The following is a 21844-nucleotide window of genomic DNA, read 5'->3' on the forward strand; positions in this document are numbered from 1 at the left end:
CCTCTTTCACTTTCATCAAGAGGCTCTTTAATTCTTCCTCACTTTCTGCCATAAGGGTGGTGTCATCTGCATATCCGAGGTTATTGATATTTCACAGCAATCTTGATTTCACCTTGTGCTTCCACTGTACATATTACAACAAAACAAACGCTGACTGGAAGTCCACCCATGAACTAATATTTCCCTCGAGGAAGAGCTGAAGAGCTACTCTTTTTCTTCCTTCTCTCAATCAAAACTAAAAAGAGGTAAATATGAAGCCTCTACTTTTACAGCCTCACATAAACAAGGTAGGTACATGAACCAACAGTGTATGTCACTGTAAAAAAGAATATGAGCTAGAATGGGTTGTAAAGACACGAATGCTGTGTTAATCTGTACTGTCCATGTTTTCTTAAGTTCCAAGACCAGAAACTAAGTTCCTCTAATGCCCAAAGCTCTTCCACATCAGAAACCACAGACAGAGATACTGCATACATAAAAACTAGAGTAAGGTAGTATTTTTCACCTATTAGAGTGGAAAAGATCAAAAAGTTCAATAGAGAGGGTGTGGTGAAAGCAGCCAGCATTCCTGTGGACAGCTCGCTGACTGGAGGATAAATGAGTCCAATCCTGGAGGGTGAAGATCAAAAGTAACAGTGCCCAGACTCTTTAACGCAGCAATTTCACATGTAGAAATTTATACTCAGAGACACTGTCAAAAATGTATGTATGAGGAGTTTTTTATTTTACTTTTTACTTTTTATTTTATTTTATTTATTTTTATTTTATTTTTTACTTTTTATTCCACACACTACATACCTTTGTACATATGTACGGAATACAAGCACATATGCACACTCACATGCATACTTTTCTCTGAATGGAATCTCCATAGGGCCTCCACACCAGTAACAGCAGTTGTCCCTCGGGAAGACAGCTAGATCCCCACGGAACAGGAGCAGGGAGGATATTTCCTTTTTACTCCATACATTTACTCTGAATTTTAGAATCATGCATATATATCTGACCTATGCATCCATGCACATACAGTAGCTATACGTGAAAATATTCAGTTCCATAATTTAAAAGTTCTTTATATAAAATATGTTGTATCTCCTCACTTCATAAGGGGAAGCACCCCAGCCGGCACCCCAGCTCAACCCCCTTTTCCTCCTTTAACTCACCTTGGCATTGGCGGTATCGAAAATAGTTTCAATGAGTAAGATATCCACTCCACCATCCAGAAGCCCTTTGGCCTGCTCTTTGTATGCTTCAACAAGTTCATCAAATGCTGCAGAAAACAAACCACACCCAGGACATCAGTCATTAGTATCCTTTGAAAGCCCAGGACACATCAAATTTAGGCCTGGTTCCAGGTGAACTACCTACTGCTGGTTTATACGCATAATTTAAGGGCAACACCACATTTTGTAAGAAACATGGCAGTGATGGAAGTTAAACCAGCAAACATGGCAGTGATGGAAGTTAAACCAGCAAACTAAACACAGACACTCCTAAACACTCTGCACACAGGCTCACTTCCCACGTGTGAACAGAGAACAAGCCACTGACTGGGTGGGGGGGGACATGATTTCTTGAGCCCCAGCTCTTACTTTAAGATCTTTAAAACAGATCTTTCCAGGGATGGTTTTAATCAATCAATTCAGGGAAGAATGTGAGGAATAATTAGAGAAACATGTCACACTGATGTGGATTCATGACTGGTCGAGTCACATTCTCTCACACCCTCTGGGGTAAAAGTCTGTGGTTCTATCGATTTTGCGCCTGTCCTCTGACACCAACTCTGTCAGAGAAGAAGCCTGCCTGGTGTGCAATTTCAGTCTCAAACACAAAAGGATACAACCACTCCTAGGTAAACTTTTTGTTAAAAATGTCTTATCTGTTTCCATCTCAGAGGTTATCCCACTCCCCATTTATCTCTCGCCCAGGAAAGGAAAGATGCACATATATTCAGTAGAGTAGCCTACTTCATCTTACATAGTGCATGAGAAAGGAAAGCTCTCCACTGCCACACTAAGACCAAAAGAAGCTCCGGCCACACGTCAGCCCAGAATGAGCAACTCCTAGTGGAAAAGTGTGGTATCTGGAACCAAAATCTACAAATCACGCTTGCCTGAACTTGTCTTCGACACTGAATTCATTACCACACATGGTATTATTATTCGGCTCCGACCGTTTAATTCTTTTTGTTTTTTTGCAGTCTAATGCTTAAACTGACCTAGATTTCTAGCCTTCTCATAAAATTTCAATGCAAGTATGCTTATAGATGCTGGTGTATAATGTTAGTCTGTTTATAACTGCTCCCTGACAAATAAAGTGGAGTCTAGCAGGCTATTCTATAAACTGAACAAGGCCTAGTATCTATGTTTGCTCAACTGTTCAGTTTAAAGTTTCATTTTGATTGGTTTTATTTCCACAGCTGATAAAGAAGCCCAAATACAACAACACAGATCTTTGAAAACAGACTCAAGATAAATAATACTAATCCAATGACTGGTAACAGCGCACTTTTATCTAAATGTCTACCACATCCCAGGGACTGCTAAGCCCTTAAGTCACAACAACCCCTTCACAGAAGCTGGCATTGGCCCCATACTACAGATGTACAGCTTACTGAAACACCGAGGTACTCGCCCAAGGTCAATGATGGTATATGATACTCACTGATGTTCCTGTAATCTGGTCTTTCCACAGATGGGGACACAGAGAGTGTCTTGTTAGTTGGACCCAGAGCTCCTGCCACATATCTCTTAATTCCTTTGGGAAAAGAAAAACGTGTGAAATCCCTAAATAGCTTGCCCTTTTTGCTGTGAGTCAACAGGCCATCAGATTTTCCCTAGAACACAGGAATACAATCCTTTGTCCATCACTCTGAAATTCAGAAAGCACAAAAGCCTCACTTTTCCCCTTAATTCAACAACAAAACTTGACCTCACCTGAACTACAAGAGGCTATTTATAGTTTTTACTCCACTTAGTAGACAATTCATAGATTTTACTGCAAATAAGTATTTGATTATGAGGGCCGTCCTGGACCCCACTGGGGAAATTATGAAACAGGAAGTATGTGCACATGTGACCTCCAAGCCAATGCAAAAAAACTGAATTCTCATATCTGGCTTCAAAGAGTTTCAGTTATTAATCCTTTTCTATCAACCACAGCTACGTGAAAGTGAAAGTCATTCAGTCACGTCCAACTCTGCAATCCCATGGACTGTAGCCTGCCAGGTTCTTCTCTCTGTGGAATTCTCCAGGCAAGACTACTGGAGTGGGTTGCCATTTCCTTCTCCAGGGAATCTTCCCAACCCAGGGATCAATCCCAGGTCTCCTACATTGGAGGCAGATTCTTTACTGTCTGAGTTGCCATGGAAGCACCACCACAGCTATACTCTCTCTTCCTACCCTTAAGAAACCTTGAAGGTCATGAACATAGGTTCTGCAAAGCTTCCTCATAGCAGCATTGATCTTGAAACGCTCCCCACTGCTGTACTGCAAGGCCTTTGCAGGGGGAAAATATTAAATCATAATGAATAATTACAAAGCCTGAAGTTAAAGTATGAAGGAGATCAAATCTTACTTTAATAACTCTTTAAGAATTCCTGAATAATCTTTCCTCTAGGCTAGAGTCCTGGTGCTCCTAAGAGCCTGACATGTTGTGTTCATTTACATATCATAACAGAAGCAGGGGGCACACTGCTTATAACTTGTGGTGATTTTAACCAAAAGGTTCTGTTTTACCATTTACCAACCAATCAATAACCCAGCCTTTAGCAGGTTACAATATTCTTTATCCAACCGCCCCTCAGTCCCGCCAAGCTGGACAATAATGTTGGTATAGGAAAACTATTCTTATCTTTCCCTGCTTTGGCTGACTGCATATCCTCTGCCCTGTGATTCTACTGCAGCAACAGTCAATGCCCTTCCATATTTAACATTATCTCTCAGAAACAGAGTTCCTATAAATTGCTTCAGTCTTCATTAGTATGCTGTGTCTAACTTCCTAACAATTTTGCTTTACTTCTTTCCTGTTGGCAATAATTTCACATTTCCAAATCTTAAGGGGTTCCATGTATTTCTTCTATCCCTTTCCCGCCCTCAAAACCTCCCCTCCAGCTGGTGCCCAAGTGTTCCACGGCAGCCAGCCAGCAGGTGAGTTATTCTGGGGAGCCATTTTTCAAATCCCAGCAAGACGGACTCTACTGTCACCCTCTTTTCTGTGCTACACAACAGCACCTTCAAAGACATTAGTGGTATGAAGTGGAAAACACTCGAAAGACAATCTCTCTTTACCTAAGTAAGGAAAACCTCAAGGATGAGGGTCGCTTAAAAGGGATAAGATCACATATCTTAATGATCACCACTATGACCACAGCAGTCAGTTGCGCCTCAAAAACCTGAAGATGTGCTTTTGAAGGTGGAGAAATCATCTTAGCTGTAAATGTATGGGGAAGCCATGGTCCCAGCTATAAAATTAAGATATAACATCAAGTAAACACGGAGCAGGAGACAGACCCATGGAGACAGGGTCAATTCAGAGAGATGCTGAATGCTTGATTATCAAACTTCAGAGAAGTAACCTAAAAACATGTACATGATGGCATCTGCAGTGTTGCTGTAGGCCAGCTGTCACGGAAGGAAAAAGGGCAATAAGCATAGATTATTACAGCTAAGAATGTCAAAGGGAGCAGCTTTGTTTTGTTGTTTTTTTTAAGAAAGAAAAAGGAGAACAAGGTTCCTTACCTGTCTGGAGAGTTACCTCCTCGGCTGCTTTTCTGGCCACTCCCGCAGAGCACATGTTCAGCCGGTAGGCCTAATACATCAATGGCAAGTGTTAGTTTGTCCTTTTCTTTCATAAAATAAGTAAGGAATTCATGACCTTCTAAAACTCAGTTTTATTCAGTAAGAAAACGCAGAGTGAATTAATTTGAGGTCTGAATAAAATCTTAGCCAATAAGGCCTACCAGCTGCCCCAGCAATGAAGGCAACAGGAAAGGCAAGTCTTTGGGAACTGTTTTTACGTTCCTCCCCAAAACCATGAGCTAGCTGGCAATCTCTGGACATCTGGCACATCAGAATAAGCTGATGTCACAAAATATGCTGAGAATTAAAAAACAAAAAACAAAAACAAAAAAAAAAACAGTAATGGGAAAGTCACAGGCCTCGGAGAAAGGACACCTGGGCTCTAGACCAGCTCTGTCAATACCTGCCTAGGCAGTTCCCTTAGCAACGCCCTCAGGCTCTGGCTTCTTTCACCAGACAATGGTTGGAGACAGTGGGTCTGAACTTTTTGTAGATTATTAACCTCTAGAGAATCTGGAGAAGGGCCATGAACCCTCTCATGACTAAAAGGCAAGCACACACAAAGGTCCAAAGCAGTGCCCACAAGTTCTACTGAAATACAGTCAAGCCCATTCATTCGTGTGCTATCTATTACTGCTCTCGCACTATAATGCCGGTGTTGAGCAGCTGCAACACAGACTGTATGTGCCAACAAAGCTTAAAATACTTACTGCCTGGCCTTTTACAGAAAAAGTTTGCCAATCCTGCCCCAAATAACACAGAAGTAATTATGACGCAATTTCATTTTCCCTTGATAACCCCAAAGGCAAGTGATTTCACGAAGTCCCAACACTGAGGGAAATAAGCGTCAGGGCACTCAGGACTACGTGCCTGAACACAGAGGCGGGTCTGGGGAAAATTCTACCCAGAAATAGGAATCTCAGCCTCTACCACCTATTTCCATCAGGTTTACAAAAACTGAATATGGAAGCACTGTGTTGATTAAAAAGAAACCAAATCCTTTACCCCACACCCACTAAGATGCCTACTATGAAGTGAAGTGAAGTGAAGTGAAGTCGCTCAGTCGTGTCCGACTCTTTGCAACCCGTGGACTGTAGCCCACCAGGCTCCTCGTCCATGGGATTCTCCAGGCAAGAATACTGGAGTGGGGTGCCATTTCCTTCTCCAGGAGATCTTCCCAACCCACCCCAGGTCTCCCGCGTTGCAGGCAGACGCTTTAACCTCTGAGCCACGAGGGAAGCACAGGGAAGCCTACTATGAGGACAAAACAGAAACAAAACCAGGGCTTCCCTGGTGCTCAGCGATAAAGAATCCGCCTGCAAATGCAGGAGACATGGGCTTGATCCTCTAAGCAGGAAGATCCCACATGCCTCAGGGCAACTAAGCCCGTGTACCACAACTATTAATTCTGTGCTCTAGAGCCCAGGAGCTGCGACTCCTGAAGCCCGCACTTCTCTTGTGGTCTGCAGCAGAAGTCACTGCAATGAGAAGCCTGAGCACCACAGCTAGAGAGCAGACCTCCCCCTCACTACAACTAGAGAAAAGCCTGCACAGCAACGAAGACTCAGCACAGCCAAAAATAAATAAATAAAATCATTAAAAAACAAACAAACAAAAAAAACAGAAACAGGACAAATGCTGGCAAAGGGGGGAAAACTGGAACCCTTGTACGCTGTTGGCGGATACATAAAATGATGCAGGTACTGCAGCAAACAGGGTGGCAGTTTTGCAAAAAATTAAACAGAATTACTGCACAGCTCAGCAACGCTATCTGGGTATACATTCGAAAGAAATGTGAGCACACATGCAAAACAGGTTATCTGTATACCGCGCTCAGAGTAACATTGTCCACAACAGCCAAGAGGTAGAACCAACCTAAGTATCCAATAGTGGATGAAAGAATAAACAGAATATGGTATATCCATACAATGGGATACTATTCAACTTTGAAAAAGGAAAGATACTCCAACGCATGCTACAGCATGAGTGAACCTTAAGCGACATTAAGTGAAATAAGCCAGTCACAAAAGGACAAATACTGATAATCCACTTAGGTGAGGCAGCTAGGGGAGCTAAATTCACAAAGACAGAAAGCAGAATGGTGGTTTCTAGGGGCTAGGGGAAGGGAAAATTGGGAATTATTGTTTAATGGGTACAGAGTTTAATGTTTTACAAGATAAAGTGTTGCGTGGATAGATGGTGGTAATGGTGGCACAACAATGTGAATGTACGTAATGCCACTGAACTGCACACTTAAACATGGTTAAAACGGTAAATTATATGTTACATGTATTTTGCCACAATTTTTTTAAAAAAGGAAACCAGATCTGTCACTCAGTTTAAAAAGGCTTCACAAAACTGCACACATGGCCAGTCATTACGCTTTTATTCAATTACTGCATAATAAGCATCATTTTTATTTGATTGTCACTTGTCCACAAAAGAAGCCAGCTGGAAAATGACTGGGCAGTTATGTTTACAAGCAGAAGAGATTCCAACCATTTGCTCTGTCTGACCACAAACAATAGATAACTAGACACTGGCTTGACCCTGCAGGTTTGGCTGGCTTTCTCACTAGCAACTACCAACAGTAAACGCTCATAACTATCTTAGATACAAGGGAAAATGAAATCCTTACCAAGTGTTCCAGGCCATAGTCAGCTTGGGCAATAGCAGTGCTGCTGAAAGTATTTGTTTCAATGATATCTGCCCCAGCTAGGAGGTAATCCTGCAACAAGAGAAAGTCATATCAATGCTATGAGTTACAGAATCCCTGCCTCCTAATAGTAAACTTGCCTTTTCCTCACCATCTTCACCAAATACGTTTTGACTACTTACTAAGTGCAAAACACTGCAGTAGATACAGGACAGAGACACAAAAGGATATAGGGATTTCACAGAAAGGCGTGTGGTATAAATAAAACAGAACTTGAAGTCAGACAAAGTTCAAATGTGGTGTGAACTGAGTCGAGTTCCTTAAAACTCTGAGCTTTAGTTTCGTCATCTGAAAGTATTATAACCCTGCTTCACTGGTGACCAGATGATAGTACAGATCACACATCAAGCTTCTGGCACATGATGGCCCTCAACAAATATTCCGTCTGCTCCTCTGCCATGTCCCAGCTTCAGCACAGTTAGGATTCTGTTGAGAAGGCCCCTCTTGCTGCAATCTTGATTCTCACCACAGCTGCTTCAGCCCACAGCTCCTGGCTGAGCCAGATCAGAACCCTCACTAAACCCCGAGGACCTTGGCGTCCTCCTGTTCTCCCTGTTTGAAATCTTTCTTCCTTGTTTCATTCTGTCTCAATCTGATAAACACTCTGGTGAATTTTCCAACACTGAGTAAACTCCTGATTTTCCAACACTGAGTAAACTCAACCCCACGTAAGCCAGTTTGTAGAAATATCTAGCAATAAATTCCAAGATTTACACACTTTTAAGTCACAAACAGCCTAAATACTCATCAATAGGGAAACGGCTAAATAAACTATAATATGTCCATTTTATTACATGTTATGTGGCAGCTAAAAAACACCACGTGTGGGGAGTTCCCTGGTGGCCCAGTGGTTAAAACTCTGTTTTCACTGCAGGGGATATGGGTTTGATCCCTGGTCGGGGAACTAAGATCCTGCATGCAACAAGCAGCCAAAAAATAGGCAAAACAACAACAACACTGTGTATAAATATCTACGAATATGGAAACATCTCCAAAAACACTGTTCAGTAGAAAAACAAAATAGAACACCATTAAATTTAAAATATACACACATACAAATAGTATTGAGTTTTCTAGTATACACATACATATACACTTATGCATAAATGCATAACAAATGATTTGGAAAGACATACACCACTAGTATAAGTGGTTATCTCTGGGGAAAAAAATAGAAATTTGGAGTAGTGGTTAAAAGGGAATTTATTCTTAACTATGGGTTCTGTTTTATCAGAACAAAATAAAATTTAGCTTTTCAAAAAAGGGAAAGAAAAACTGAAAACAACCTTAATGCCTAAAAATAAGGTTAAATTAAGCAAACGGTGATATGTGTATAGAATAAAGTTATTAAAACCATGTCTTAGAATATTTAATACTAATGGTATTAAAAAATGCAAATTATAAAATAGTATGGAATAATAATAATCCCAATTTAATTTTAAAAACCCAAATACAGAAAACTAGTCTGAAATATAAATTAAAATATGTGAATGGCAAGTATGTCTTGCTACTGAATTTACAAACCATGGGGTCACAGAGCTGGACATGACTGAGTAACTGAGCATAAATACACATACTGATATTCCAGGTGGTTTTTATTTTCTTTTATGTTTTTCTATCGAGCTAGACATTTTATTTTTATAACAATGAACACATATTATCTCTATAATTAGGCAGAGAGTATTTCTAAATTCCCAGTTATTTTCTCCAATTCTGCATAGGTTTAAAATTTTCCATAATATGACGTTTATAAGGTGTTTTTTCTAGCTTTTTACCTTTTCTCTCCACCTTCTTTCCTGGAATAATATCCCACTCATGGGCTCGGGATATGACACCCCAAGATTCCAAGCCTATTCTCACCAATTAAAACACATGTGACTGCTATATTAAAAATGGATACACAACAAGGACCTACTGTGTAGCACAGGGACCTTTGCTCAATCTCACGTGCAGCCAGGATGGGAGAGGAGTTTGAGGGAGAATGGATACACATACATGTAAGGCTGAGTCACTCTGCTGTGCACCTGAAACTATCACAACACTGTTAGTCAGCTATGCTCCAACATAAAGTTAAAAGTTTAAACAAAAAAACAGGGATGGATGTGGGCAAGCTACTTAATTACTTAATTACTCTGCTCCTCAGTTTTCTTAATTACTTAAGAAACTTACTCAGTTTTCTTCTGTAAAAGCTGTCAAGATTAAAGGAGGCCGTTAATGACAACACAGCCAGAGGCTACCTACAGGTGTTTTAAATATCAGTTCCTGTAGGTCTCAGCCTAACAACAACAATGGGCTAGGAAATCCATGAGGCATTCATCTGGGCCCTTACCCCCAGTGCTGAGCCAGGACAGAGCCAATGCCACGGCCTGACTGACCCTAGCGGTTCTTATCACAATTGCAAGACTCAGCTCAGCAATTACTATCAGGGAAGTTTTGAAAAAACAAAAAGGTCCTACTATCCACAGGTCCTAAAGGGTACAGGCACGCTCAGGCCACACAGTGAGGTTCAGTTCAGTTCAGTTCAGTCGCTCAATTGTGTCCGACTCTTTGCGACCCCATGAATCGCAGCACGCCGGGCCTCCCTGTCCATCACCAACTCCCAGAGTTCACTCAGATTCACGTCCATCGAGTCAGTGATGCCATCCAGCCATCTCATCCTCTGTCGTCCCCTGCTCCTCCTGCCCCCAATCCCTCCCAGCATCAGAGTCTTTTCCAATGAGTCAACTCTTCGCATGAGGTGGCCAAAGTATTGGAGTTTTAGCCTCAGCATCAGTCCTTCCAATGAACACCCAGGACTGATCTCCTTTAGGGTGGACTGGTTGGATCTCCTTGCAGTCCAAGGGACTCTCAAGAGTCTTCTCCAACACCACAGTTCAAAAGCATCAATTCTTCAGTGCCCAGCCTTCTTCACAGTCCAACTCTCACATCCATACATGACCACTGGAAAAACCACAGCCTTGACTAGATGGACCTTAGTCAGCAAAGTAATGTCTCTGCTTTTGAATATGCTGTCTAGGTTGGTCATAAGTTTTCTCCCAAGGAGTAAGCGTCTTTTAATTTCATGGCTGCAGTCACCATCTGCAGGGATTTTGGAGCCCAAAAAAATAAAGTCTGACACTGTTTCCACTGTTTCCCCATCTATTTGCCGTGAAGTGATGGGACCGGATGCTATGATCTTCGTTTTCTGAATGTTGAGCTTTAAGCCAACTTTTTCACTCTCCTCTTTCACTTTCATCAAGAGGCTTTTTAGTTCTTCTTCACTTTCTGCCAAAAGGGTGGTGTCATCTGCATATCTGAGGTTATTGATATTTCTCCCGGCAATCTTGATTCTGGCTTGTGTTTCTTCCAGTCCAGTGTTTTTCATGATGTACTCTGCATATAAGTTAAATAAGCAGGGGGACAATATACAGCCTTGACGCACTCCTTTTCCTATTTGGAACCAGTCTGTTGTTCCATGTCCAGTTCTAACTGTTGCTTCCTGACCTGCATACAGATTTCTCAAGAGGCAGGTCAGGTGGTCTGGTATTCCCATCTCTTTCAGAAATTTCCACAGTTTATTGTGATCCACACAGTCAAAGGCTTTGGCATAGGCAAACCATTCAATATCACGATAATCCAAGTCTATGCCCTGACTGTAATGCTGAAGAAGCTGAAGTTGAACCATTCTATGAAGATCTAGAAGACCTTTTAGAACTAACACCCAAAAAAGATGTCCTTTTCATTACAGGGGACTGGAATGCAAAAGTAGGAAGGCAAGAAACACCTGGAGTAACAGGCAAATTTGGCCTTGGAATGAGGAATGAAGCAGGGAAAAGACTAATAAGAGTTTTGCCAAGAAAATGCACTGGTCATAGCAAACACCCTCTTCCAACAACACAAGAGAAGACTCTACACATGGACATCACCAGATGGTCAACACCGAAATCAGGTTGATTATATTCTTTGCAGCCAAAGATGGAGAAGCTCTATACAGTCAACAAAAACAAGACCAGGAGCTGACTATGGCTCAGATCATGAACTCCTTATTACCAAATTCAGACTCAAACTGAAGTACGTAGGGAAAACCACTAGACCATTCAGATATGACCTAAATCAAATCCCTTATGGTTATACAGTGGAAGTGAGAAATAGATTTAAGGGACTAGATCTGATAGATAGAGTGCCTGATGAACTATGGAATGAGGTTTGTGACACTGTACAGGAGACAGGGATCAAGACCACCCCCATGGAAAAGAAATGCAAAAAAGCAAAATGGCAGTCTGGGGAGGCCTTACAAATAGCTGTGAAAAGAAGAGAAGTGAAAAGCAAAGGAGAAAAGGAAAGATATAAGCATCTGAATGCAGAGTTCCAAAGAATAGCAAGAAGAGATAAGAAAGCCTTCTTCAGTTATCAATGCAAAGAAACAGAGGAAAAGAACAGAATGGGAAAGACTAGAGATCTCTTCAAGAAAATTAGAGATACCAAGGGAACATTTCATGCAAAGATGGGCTCAATAAAGGACAGAAACTGTATGGACCTAACAGAAGCAGAAGATATTAAGAAGAGGTGGCAAGAATACACAGAAGAACTGTACAAAAAAGATCTTCACGACCCGGAAATCACGATGGTGTGATCACTCATCTAGAGCCAGACATCCTGGAATGTGAGGTCAAGTGGGCCTTAGAAAGCATCACTACGAACAAAGCTAGTGGAGGTGATGGAATTCCAGTTGAGCTCTTTCAAATCCTGAAAGATGATGATGTGAAAGTGCTGCACTCAATATACCAGCAAATTTGAAAAACTCAGCAGTGGCCACAGGACTGGAAAAGGTCAGTTTTCATTCCAACCCCAAAGAAAGGCAATGCCAAAGAATGCTCAAACTACCACACAATTGCACTCATCTCACATGCTAGTAAAGTAATGCTCAAAATTCTCCAAGCTAGGCTTCAGCAATACGTGAACCATGAACTTCCTGACGTTCAAGCTGGTTTTAGAAAAGGCAGAGGAACCAGAGATCAAATTGCCAACATCTGCTGGATCATGGAAAAAGCAAGAGAGTTCCAGAGAAACATCTATTTCTGCTTTATTGACTATGCCAAAGCCTTTGACAATGTGGATCACGCAGTGAGGTAGCTGGGGGTTGGAGGGAAATAACTGAGAGGACCAGGGTTCTGCCTTCATTGGGATCAAGGTAGATGTTTAGAATATTGTGGGTTCACTCTTTACTGAAGAACTTAAAACCTAACAGTAGGAATTAGGGTTCAGGAAGGAAAAGGTAGGGTCACTCATTTATGTTACCCAGGGCTTTCTCCAAGAGGAACTTCATGGTGGGAGAAGCCTGGTTGCTAGTCGGTTAGTCAGCAGCAGCCGTTTCATACAGCTGGCAGGGTGTTTATAGACAAGCATGCCTTTGAAATGGATGCCTCCCCAACCAGAAGCTGAAAGTCAGGCACCTACACTACAATCAGAACAGCTTAGTGTCAGAGACTTACACCTTGTATAGAGCCTGGACATTCTGTTAAAATTAAAGATCAAGGGATCAGCTCTATGGTCAGTAATACTACTAGAAATAACTAAGTGTGAAAAGACCTAGTCTTTTTTCCTTCCTCATCCATGAACACGACATAGTCTCTACATCCAGAGAACTCAAGCAAATCAATATCCCACACAAATGGGATAGCCAGATACACCTTACTGTATTTACTGCCGTTTGATTCATGTCCCTATCCCGGGAAACTTGCTGTTCTTTGTAGTTGCCTATCTAACAAAGAAGACAAAGATTCACCCTCTTGAAAAATATTTACTGACTTACTTTGTGCAAGATACTGTTCTAAGCAGTTGGAATTCAGTAGTGAAAAATAGGCATAAATTAGTATCCTCAGGAAGCTAATGGTTGGGGAAGGGTGGTGACTTCACCAACTGCATGATAAGAACTGATGTTTGTATCCATATTGGGCTTCCCTGGTGGCTCAGTGTAAAGAATTCTCCTGCAATGCAGGGGATGAAGGAGACACAGGTTCAATCCCTGGATCAGGGAGATCCCTGGAGATAGAAATGGCAACCCATTCCAGTATTCTTGCCTGGACAATCCCACGGAGCCTGGCAGGCTACAGTCCATGGGGTCGCAAAGAGTTGGACATGACTGAGCATGCAAGCGTAATAATTGTAACTGTATCAAGCAATTCATACCCATGATGGCATTCCCAATATACAATGTACTGGAATTTTATAATGCAATTTGACTACATATTAGAAGGCCTAGCAGAAAAACTTGTAGAATCAACCTATTCAAGAACCAATTTTAAATCTTCTAGTACTGACAATTTCTATTAGAACAAAGGAAAGGTATTGCTAGTTTTTCTTCAAATGAAAACTATTCTGCATCTTATCTAGAACAAAGTCTTGACCAGCCAAGAGAAGGTTCCTTCCAGCCTCAATGAATCATTTAATCATTCGTTTAAGTGATTTCCTTAAGCAGAGTTTGAAAGGCACCAAAAATAAAAATAAACAAGTGGGACTACATCAAACTAAAAAGCATCTACACAGCAAAAGAAACAAGCAATAAAATGAAAAGGCAATCTACTGAATTGGAGAAAATATTTGCAAATCATGTATCTAATATGGATATCCAAAATAAAGAATTCATACAATTCAGTAACTAACAAAAAAAATACAAACAAACCAATTCAAAAAAAAAAATGGGCAGAATACAGGACTTTCCTGGCAGTCCAGTGGCTAAGACTCGACACTTCCACTGCAGGGGGTACAGTTCAATCCCTGGTCAGGGAACTGAGATTCCATATGCAGCATGGCGTGGCCAAAAAGGGAACATGCGCAGGAGACCAGGACAGAGATTTTTCCAAGGAAGACATACAGATGGCCAACAGGCTCATGAAAAGACAGTCAGCATCCTTACTGCAAATCAAAATCACAATATCAGAGCTCACCGATCAGAATGGCTTTTACCAAACAGGCAAGAAAAAACAAGTGTTGGTACAGAGATACAGAAAAGGGAACTCTTGCGGGAATGTAAAGGGAATGTACAGTTTGCACAACCTCTATGGAAAATAGAATGGTAACTCCTCAAAAAATTAAAAATAGAACTACTATATGACCCAGCAATTTTATTTCTAGGTATTATCCAACTAAAACCACTAACTCAAAAAGATAGAAGATACTTGGTTGATCCTGCCAGTAGCATGCTTGTTTCAAATATTAAGCCGTGCATGTCTAAGAACACACAGTCAGTACAGTGAAACTGAATGGCTCACAGAATCGGTTACGGTTCCTTTGGTTGCTTGCTTCTCTCAGAAAGCCCAGAGATAAGCCCATGTGCCTATAGGTACCTTATCTTTGACAAAGGAGGAAAGAATATACAATGGAGAAAAGATAGTCCCTTTAATAAGTGGTGCTGGGAAAACTGGACAGCTAGGTGTAAAAGAATGAAATTAGAACACTTCCTAACAACACACAAAAATAAGCTCAAAATGGATTAAGGACTTAAATGTAAGACCAGAAACTATAAAACTCTTAGAAGAAAACACGGATAGAACACTCTTTGATACAAATCACAGCAAGATCCTCTATAACCCACCTTCTAGAGTAAAATAAGAACAAAGATAAACAAACTGGACTAATTAAACTTAAAAGCTTTTCTGCACAGCAAAGGAAACCATAAACAAGATGAAAAGACAACCCTCAGAATAGGAGAAAATAATTGCAAATAAAGCAACTGACAAAGGATTAACCTCTAAAATATACAAGCAGTGCATGCAGCTCAATATCAGAAAAACAACCCAACCAAAAAAATGAGCAGAAGACGTGAACGGACATTTCTCCAAAGAAGACATACAGATGGCTAATAAGGACATGAAAAAAATGCTCAACACCATTTACTATTAGAAAAATGTATTTGAATCAGTTCTAATGAGGTGGATGAAACTGGAACCTATTATACAGAGTGAAGTAAGCCAGAAAGAAAAACACCAATACAATATACTAACACATATATATGGAATTTAGAAAGATGGTAATGATAACCCTGTATGCGAGACAGCAAAAGAGACACAGATATATAGAACAGACTTTTGGACTCTGTGGGAGAGGGAGAGGGTGGGATGATTTGGGAGAATGGCATTGAAACATGTATACTATCATGTAAGAAATGAATCGCCAGTCTATGTTTGATACAGGATACAGGATGCTTGGGGCTGGTGCACAGGGATGATCCAGAGAGATGATATGGGGTGGGAGGTGGGAGGGGGGTTCAGGATTGGGAACTCATGTACACCTGTGGCTGATTCATGTCAATGTATGGCAAAACCAATACAGTATTGTAAAGCAAAATGAAGTAAAAAAAAAACAAACAAACCTGATAAAATTTTGAAAATCAGAGTTTATATAATAGGTTATGGAATGCCTACTAGTAGATTTCACTATTTGAATTTTTCAAGATTACATTAAAAGGAACAACAAAGAGATTAAAAAAAAAAAAAAAAGAAAAATGCAACCAAACCTACAATGAGGTATCACCTCACAACAATCAGAATGGCCATTATCAAAAATCTACAAACAACAAATGCTGGAGAGGATGTGGAGAAAAGGGAATCTCTTGCACAGTTGGTAAGAATGTAAATTGATGCAGCCACTATGGAGATTCCTTAAAAAACTAGGAATAAAACTACCTATGACCCAGCAATCCCACTACTGGACATATACCCTGAGAAAACCACAGTTCTAGAAGACACACACATCCCAGTGTTCACTGCAGCACAATTAACAATAGCCAGGACATGGAGGTAGCCCAGATGTCTAGCGACAGATGGATGGATAAAGAAGATGTGGTACACACATACAATGGAATATGATTCAGCCATTAAAAAGGAATGAATGAGTCCATTCTAGTGAGGCAGATGAACCTACAGTCTGTCACACAGAGTGAAGTAAGTCAGAAAGAGAAAAACAAATATCGTATATTAACACATACATATGGAATCTAAAACAGTGGTGCTGATAAATCTATTTGCTGGGCAGGAATGGAGATGGAGGCACAGAGGACAGACATGTGGACCCAGCAGGAGGAGGGGAAGGATGAGCTGAAAGAGCAGCAATGAAACATACGCATTCCCACGTGGGGCACAGCCAGGGGGAATCTGCTGTCAGGCACAGGCAGCTCAGCCCAGTACTCTGTGACAGCTGAAGGGGAGGGAGGTCGGAGGGAGGCCGAAGGAGGAGGGGACATGAGTACACCTACGGCTGATTCATGTTCACACATGGCAGAAACCAACACAACACTGTAAAGCAATTAACCTCCAGTTAGATAAAGTTTTAAAAAAAAGATGTACCCATGTTCACTGTAACATTACTTACAGTTGTCAACACATGGAGACAAACCAAGTGTCTACTGACAGGTGAATGAAAACAGGAAATGTCATATGTATATGTAATGGAATATAACTGAGCTATAAAAAGGAAGAAAGGTGGTTGCCAGAAGTTGGGGAGTGGACAGTGGGGGAAAGGGATAAGGGGCTCAAAAGGTACAAGCTTCTAGGTATAAAGAAAGTCACGAGGATGTACTGCACAGCATGAAGACGATAGTTAATACCACTATAAGTTGCTAAGAAGATAGATCTTAAAAATCTTCATCACAAGAAAAAAACTGTAACTATGTATGGTAACAGATATTACCTAGACTTACCGTGGTGACCATTTTGTAACATATACTAATATCTAATCATTACGTTGTACACCTGTAGCTAATGTTATTTGTCAGTTATACTGCAATTTTTAAAAGAAGTCTGAAATACCTATAACAATGCCCTACTCCAAAGAGAAAATTTTCTCATTAAAGTCACTTTGTCCTTCAAATTGATCCAGACCAAGAAAACAGATTAATTCAACTTATTATTTCTTTTAGCCATAGTTCTACAAAATTCCTATGATAACCTATAAAACAATTTAGTTTTATGTTTATTTTTAAAAGTCTAGCAATAGCCAGTTACCTGCTTCTGATCTCTTTATGTTGGCTAGCTAGACAGAAAAATGAGATGAAAGAACATGGGATTTCAAGTTAGCGATCCTCTGTATCGCCAGTTATTTAACCTCTGAGATGCTCAGTTTTCAAATCTACAAAATGAGAATAACAATTACCTTTCAGTTTCACATCACTGGGGCTGCTGTAGTATATTAGGTGCCCCAAGGGAAATCAGGCCTGAATATTCACTGGACAGACTGATGCTGAAGCTCCAATACTTTGGCCACCTGATGCGAAGAACTGACTCACTGGAAAAGACCCTGATGCTGGGAAAGACTGAAGGCAGGAGGAGAAGGGGACAACAGAGGATGAGATGGTTGGATGGCATCACCGACTCTATGGACATGAGTCTAAGCAAGCTCCAGGAGTTGGTGATAGACAGGGAAGCCTGGCATGCTGCCGTCCATGGGGTCGCCAAGATGACTGAGAGGCCAAACTGAACTGAAACCTGCTTTCTGAATAAGCCACCTCTTTCTGAATAAATCACCCCTTTCTCTGTCTCCCCCAGAGCACTCAGCACAGTGGTCTGCCCTCAGGACACCAAAGGACTTGCAGAATGATAGATAAAAATATAAGAACTCAAGGAAGCTTTACCTTATGGATTTGGTAAATGACACTGGGCTGAGTTATACTTAAAATGTCATTGTTGCCTTTCAGGGGCCTGGCATGATCTTTAAATTCTTGTCCTCGGAAGTCTTCTTCACTCAGCTTGTGCCGCTGGATCATGGTCCCCATACCTCCATCAAGCACCATAATCCTCTCCTGCAGGATAGCTTCAATCTCATCTTGCAGGGTCTTCTCCATCCCTGCTTTAAAGAAAGTGAAAATGTTAGTTTCCAAAATGAAAGGAAAAAAATAGGTGTGGAGAGGGATTGCAGACTAAATTACAATAATTCACAACAGGGAGTAAATGGGGCTCATAGATATATTCTCACAATTCTGAAGACTTTGAAAAACGCTGCCCCAAAATGTTTTCATTAAGTTACAACAATGCTTAATGAAACAAGAGGTTGCACACAGCACAGAATCACTGGTATAGCACTACACCAAGGTGAACGTAGGCTGTAGGTATTCCTGTTTCAAAGATGAGCACAACAGACAGCAAAGAGCCAGCTGCTACAAGCCCAGACCAGCTGCTGGAGGTCTGCAGGACTCCCTCCCCGCTGGTTCTGTGCATGCGCCCAGAATAAGACATAAGAAGACTTGGTTTCACAGCTGAGAGCCATCAATAATTCCCAACTGCCATTTAGACTGTTAAGTCTGACAGTCTCTTCCACTACCACCAGAACTCATGACAGGCTACTCGGCCTTGAAAAGCCCTAATGCCTACTCCTTCCAATCCTATTTTCTGGTCTCCAAGAACTACTGGAAAGCCACAAAACCATGCTGATTGGAATCATCCAAATTCCTAACTTGGAGCCTCTTCTTTGGTTCACCTTTTCTCAGCTCCCTCAACAACACGTCCCATACCTGCTGTCCCAGACCTCTGCTTGCCTTTAGCACAAAATCCTTCTCATCCTTTTAACTCAGAGATGATTTCATCTAATCCTGTACAAAAGAGTCTTCTTTGGGGAGCTCCTCAAATTCACCCCACACACACACACCACAAAATCCTCTTGCAGCTTGGGTCCCTCTGCATCTAAAGAAGAGCATGTGCTCACTTCCACCCACAACTCCCACTCTCCCTCCCGTTTACCCCTTCCCACCTCCAGCAATTCTACCTCAACCTACCTTCAGGCTGTGGCTTCTTCCTCCACCACGATACTGAAATCACTCCCTAAAGTCACCCATGACCTTCTAATTATCAAAAACAATGGCCTCCAATCTAAGACTCAGATTCCAAGCTGTCCACTTGTTACAGCCTGCCCCTCAATCTGCTATCCAAAACCAAACTTGCCACATTCCCTGTCTGATTTCTCTATTTTTATGAATTCATCACCCTTTGCAGAAGACTGACCTGACAACCTCAGTGTTATGTGACTCCTCATTCTCCTTGATAATCAACATCTACTCAGATCTCAAGCCCTGTAGCTCTAGCATCCAAAATCCCATCCACATTGGGCCCACCTTCCATCCCCAGTGCCAACCCTTTCCTCAAGACATTACTACACATCCAGCCATCACAGGCCCTCTCTGAGCTTCAGTCTGCATCCATGAAAACTAAGAAAGACAATGCCTACTCACCCCAACTTCACGGAATTGTCTTATGGGTTAAAGGAGATCAGATACAAAGATGCTTTGTTAAAAAAAAAAAAAAATCAAGTGTTATACAAAGTGTCATCTCAACCACCAGGGTGACTATACCTGGTCACCCTATGTTCCAATCCATCCTACGCACCAGATTCATCTTCCCAAAAAGCATGTTTAAACCAGTTGCTTCCAATGCTTCAACAATGCTTCCAATGCTTCCAACCTTCAACAATTCCCTACTGCCTACCAAAGTTACTACAAGTTATTCAAAACAAATCACAATGACATCCACCTCTCTAGTCAATATGCGCTCTGTGCTTCCTGAGAGGGGAGCAAAGCTGGAGTAAAATGCAGCTGGCTCTAAGCTCTTTGAGCCTCTTGGAGGAAGACTGGGATTAGGCCAACTCATCTGTATCCCTAGCAACACCAAGGACAGTATCCAGCACTTAAGTGTTCACTAAGTATTTCGTAAACCAACACAGCAAAACAGTGAGGAAAGATGACAAGAGGTCATTTAAACCTCAAACCAGTAACATATGAATATTTGTAAACTGGCAGTGTTGCAAATTTAAAACCCAGACCTTACTGTCCAGAGTCTTAGGTATTCTATAAAGAAACAGGGGATGGATGGTGGCTACAGAGCTATTTTGACTGAATTACTCCTTAATAGGCTTCAGAAAGGTTGTTCTAGCAACCTGTAAAGTCAATTTGTCGGTATCTGGTTTCTTTACCAAAGGGCATTATGTTTATTTCAGGGTTTACTATTCCTTTCCAAAACTGGCTAATTTTTTTTACTGAGCTAATAGAGGTAAGAAAACTGAAAAAGGAACAAAGTTAAGATTCAAAAATCTGAGCAGTAGTACCTCAAGCACCAAAGGAAAAAAATCACTTCCTGAAAGTGTGAAGAAAAGGCAGGGCTTAATGAGACATGCATTACAGAAAGACTGGTAGGCAACCGGGCAGTGGTCTGGTCATTTCCAATCAATGTCAACAAAGGCAATTCAGGGGTGGCATTAATTTAGACACCCCATGATGTGGCTGTCCTTCAGCTAAGAAGCATGCAGAATTTGATATGATTAAGTAAGCTGCAGTCCATGGGGTCGCTACGAGTCGGACACGACTGAGCGACTTCACTTTCACTTTTCACTTTCATGCCTTGGAGAAGGCAGTGGCACCCCACTCCAGTACTCTTGCCTGGAAAATCCCATGGACGGAGGGGCCTGGTAGGCTGCAGTCCATGGGGTCGCTAAGAGTCAGACACGACTGAGCGACTTCACTTTCACTTTTCACTTTCATGCATTGGAGAAGGAAATGGCAACCCACTCCAGTGTTCTTGCCTGGAGAATCCCAGGGACGGGGAGCCTGGTGGGCTGCCGTCTATGGGGTCGCACAGAGTAATGGGGACAGGACAAAAAAAGCCAAGAAATGTGGGTTATAGTCCCAGCTCTCAAAAGTAGCTATGGGGTTCTGGACAGAATCACAGGACATGTGACAACGGAACGAGATGATGCCTTTGAAGGCATATTCCAGCTGTTAACAACTGGAACTCTCATATCATAGAAGTCATGAGACATATAACCTTAGCATAATCACCCCCCAAATGTTAGCAACTCCCATTATGTCATTATTATTGCATAGCTAATGAAAAGTAGAGCTAGGATCGAAACTCTAAAGGTTGCTTTCTATACTCTAAAAGTCCAGTGGGTTAAGAAAAAGGATCATGGAAGCCTGAAGCTCTCAGTTCTGCTCATGTTGGGGCAGGAGGCAGGAATGGCATGTTTGCAGGTTTAGAGATGAACTTGAATGTGGCAGAGCAAACACAATAATCAGCGAAAACATTTACATGGAGATCCTTTCAGATGGGGAATAAAAAGAAAGATGAAAAACTTTAACCTACATGCGCAACTGAATTCCTTTCTTTTCCAAAGAACGTAGCTGCAAGCCTTCCTAAAATGAGGGCATGTGGGATGAGTCACCCACCTGGTGGGAACACTGGGTGTGGATGTGGCGGAGGGGCTGGAGGAGGGAGTAGCTCATGCAGACTTCAATCAAATGTTTTTCCCCAAACTTTAAACATTTTATTTTGTAATGCTGTATAGCCAAGTAACAATGTTGTGGCAGTTTCAG

At 41.5% G+C, this 21844-nt stretch overlaps 1 protein-coding gene across 1 annotated transcript in view; it reads right to left on the minus strand.

The window, feature by feature from the left end:
- The window catches only part of MTR (5-methyltetrahydrofolate-homocysteine methyltransferase), a 123809-nt gene that overhangs the window by 92312 nt on the left and 9653 nt on the right, over positions 1-21844 (minus strand). Inside the window, exons 2-6 of the mRNA XM_052641531.1 lie at positions 18122-18333; positions 7438-7527; positions 4740-4809; positions 2665-2757; positions 1164-1270 (exon numbers count right to left, since the gene is read on the minus strand). Of these exons, the coding sequence (XP_052497491.1) occupies positions 1164-1270; positions 2665-2757; positions 4740-4809; positions 7438-7527; positions 18122-18333 (572 nt within the window). The remainder of the gene's footprint in view (positions 1-1163; positions 1271-2664; positions 2758-4739; positions 4810-7437; positions 7528-18121; positions 18334-21844) is intronic.

Source organism: Budorcas taxicolor, chromosome 5 (assembly GCF_023091745.1).
Source record: "Budorcas taxicolor isolate Tak-1 chromosome 5, Takin1.1, whole genome shotgun sequence".
Lineage (NCBI taxonomy): Eukaryota > Metazoa > Chordata > Mammalia > Artiodactyla > Bovidae > Budorcas > Budorcas taxicolor.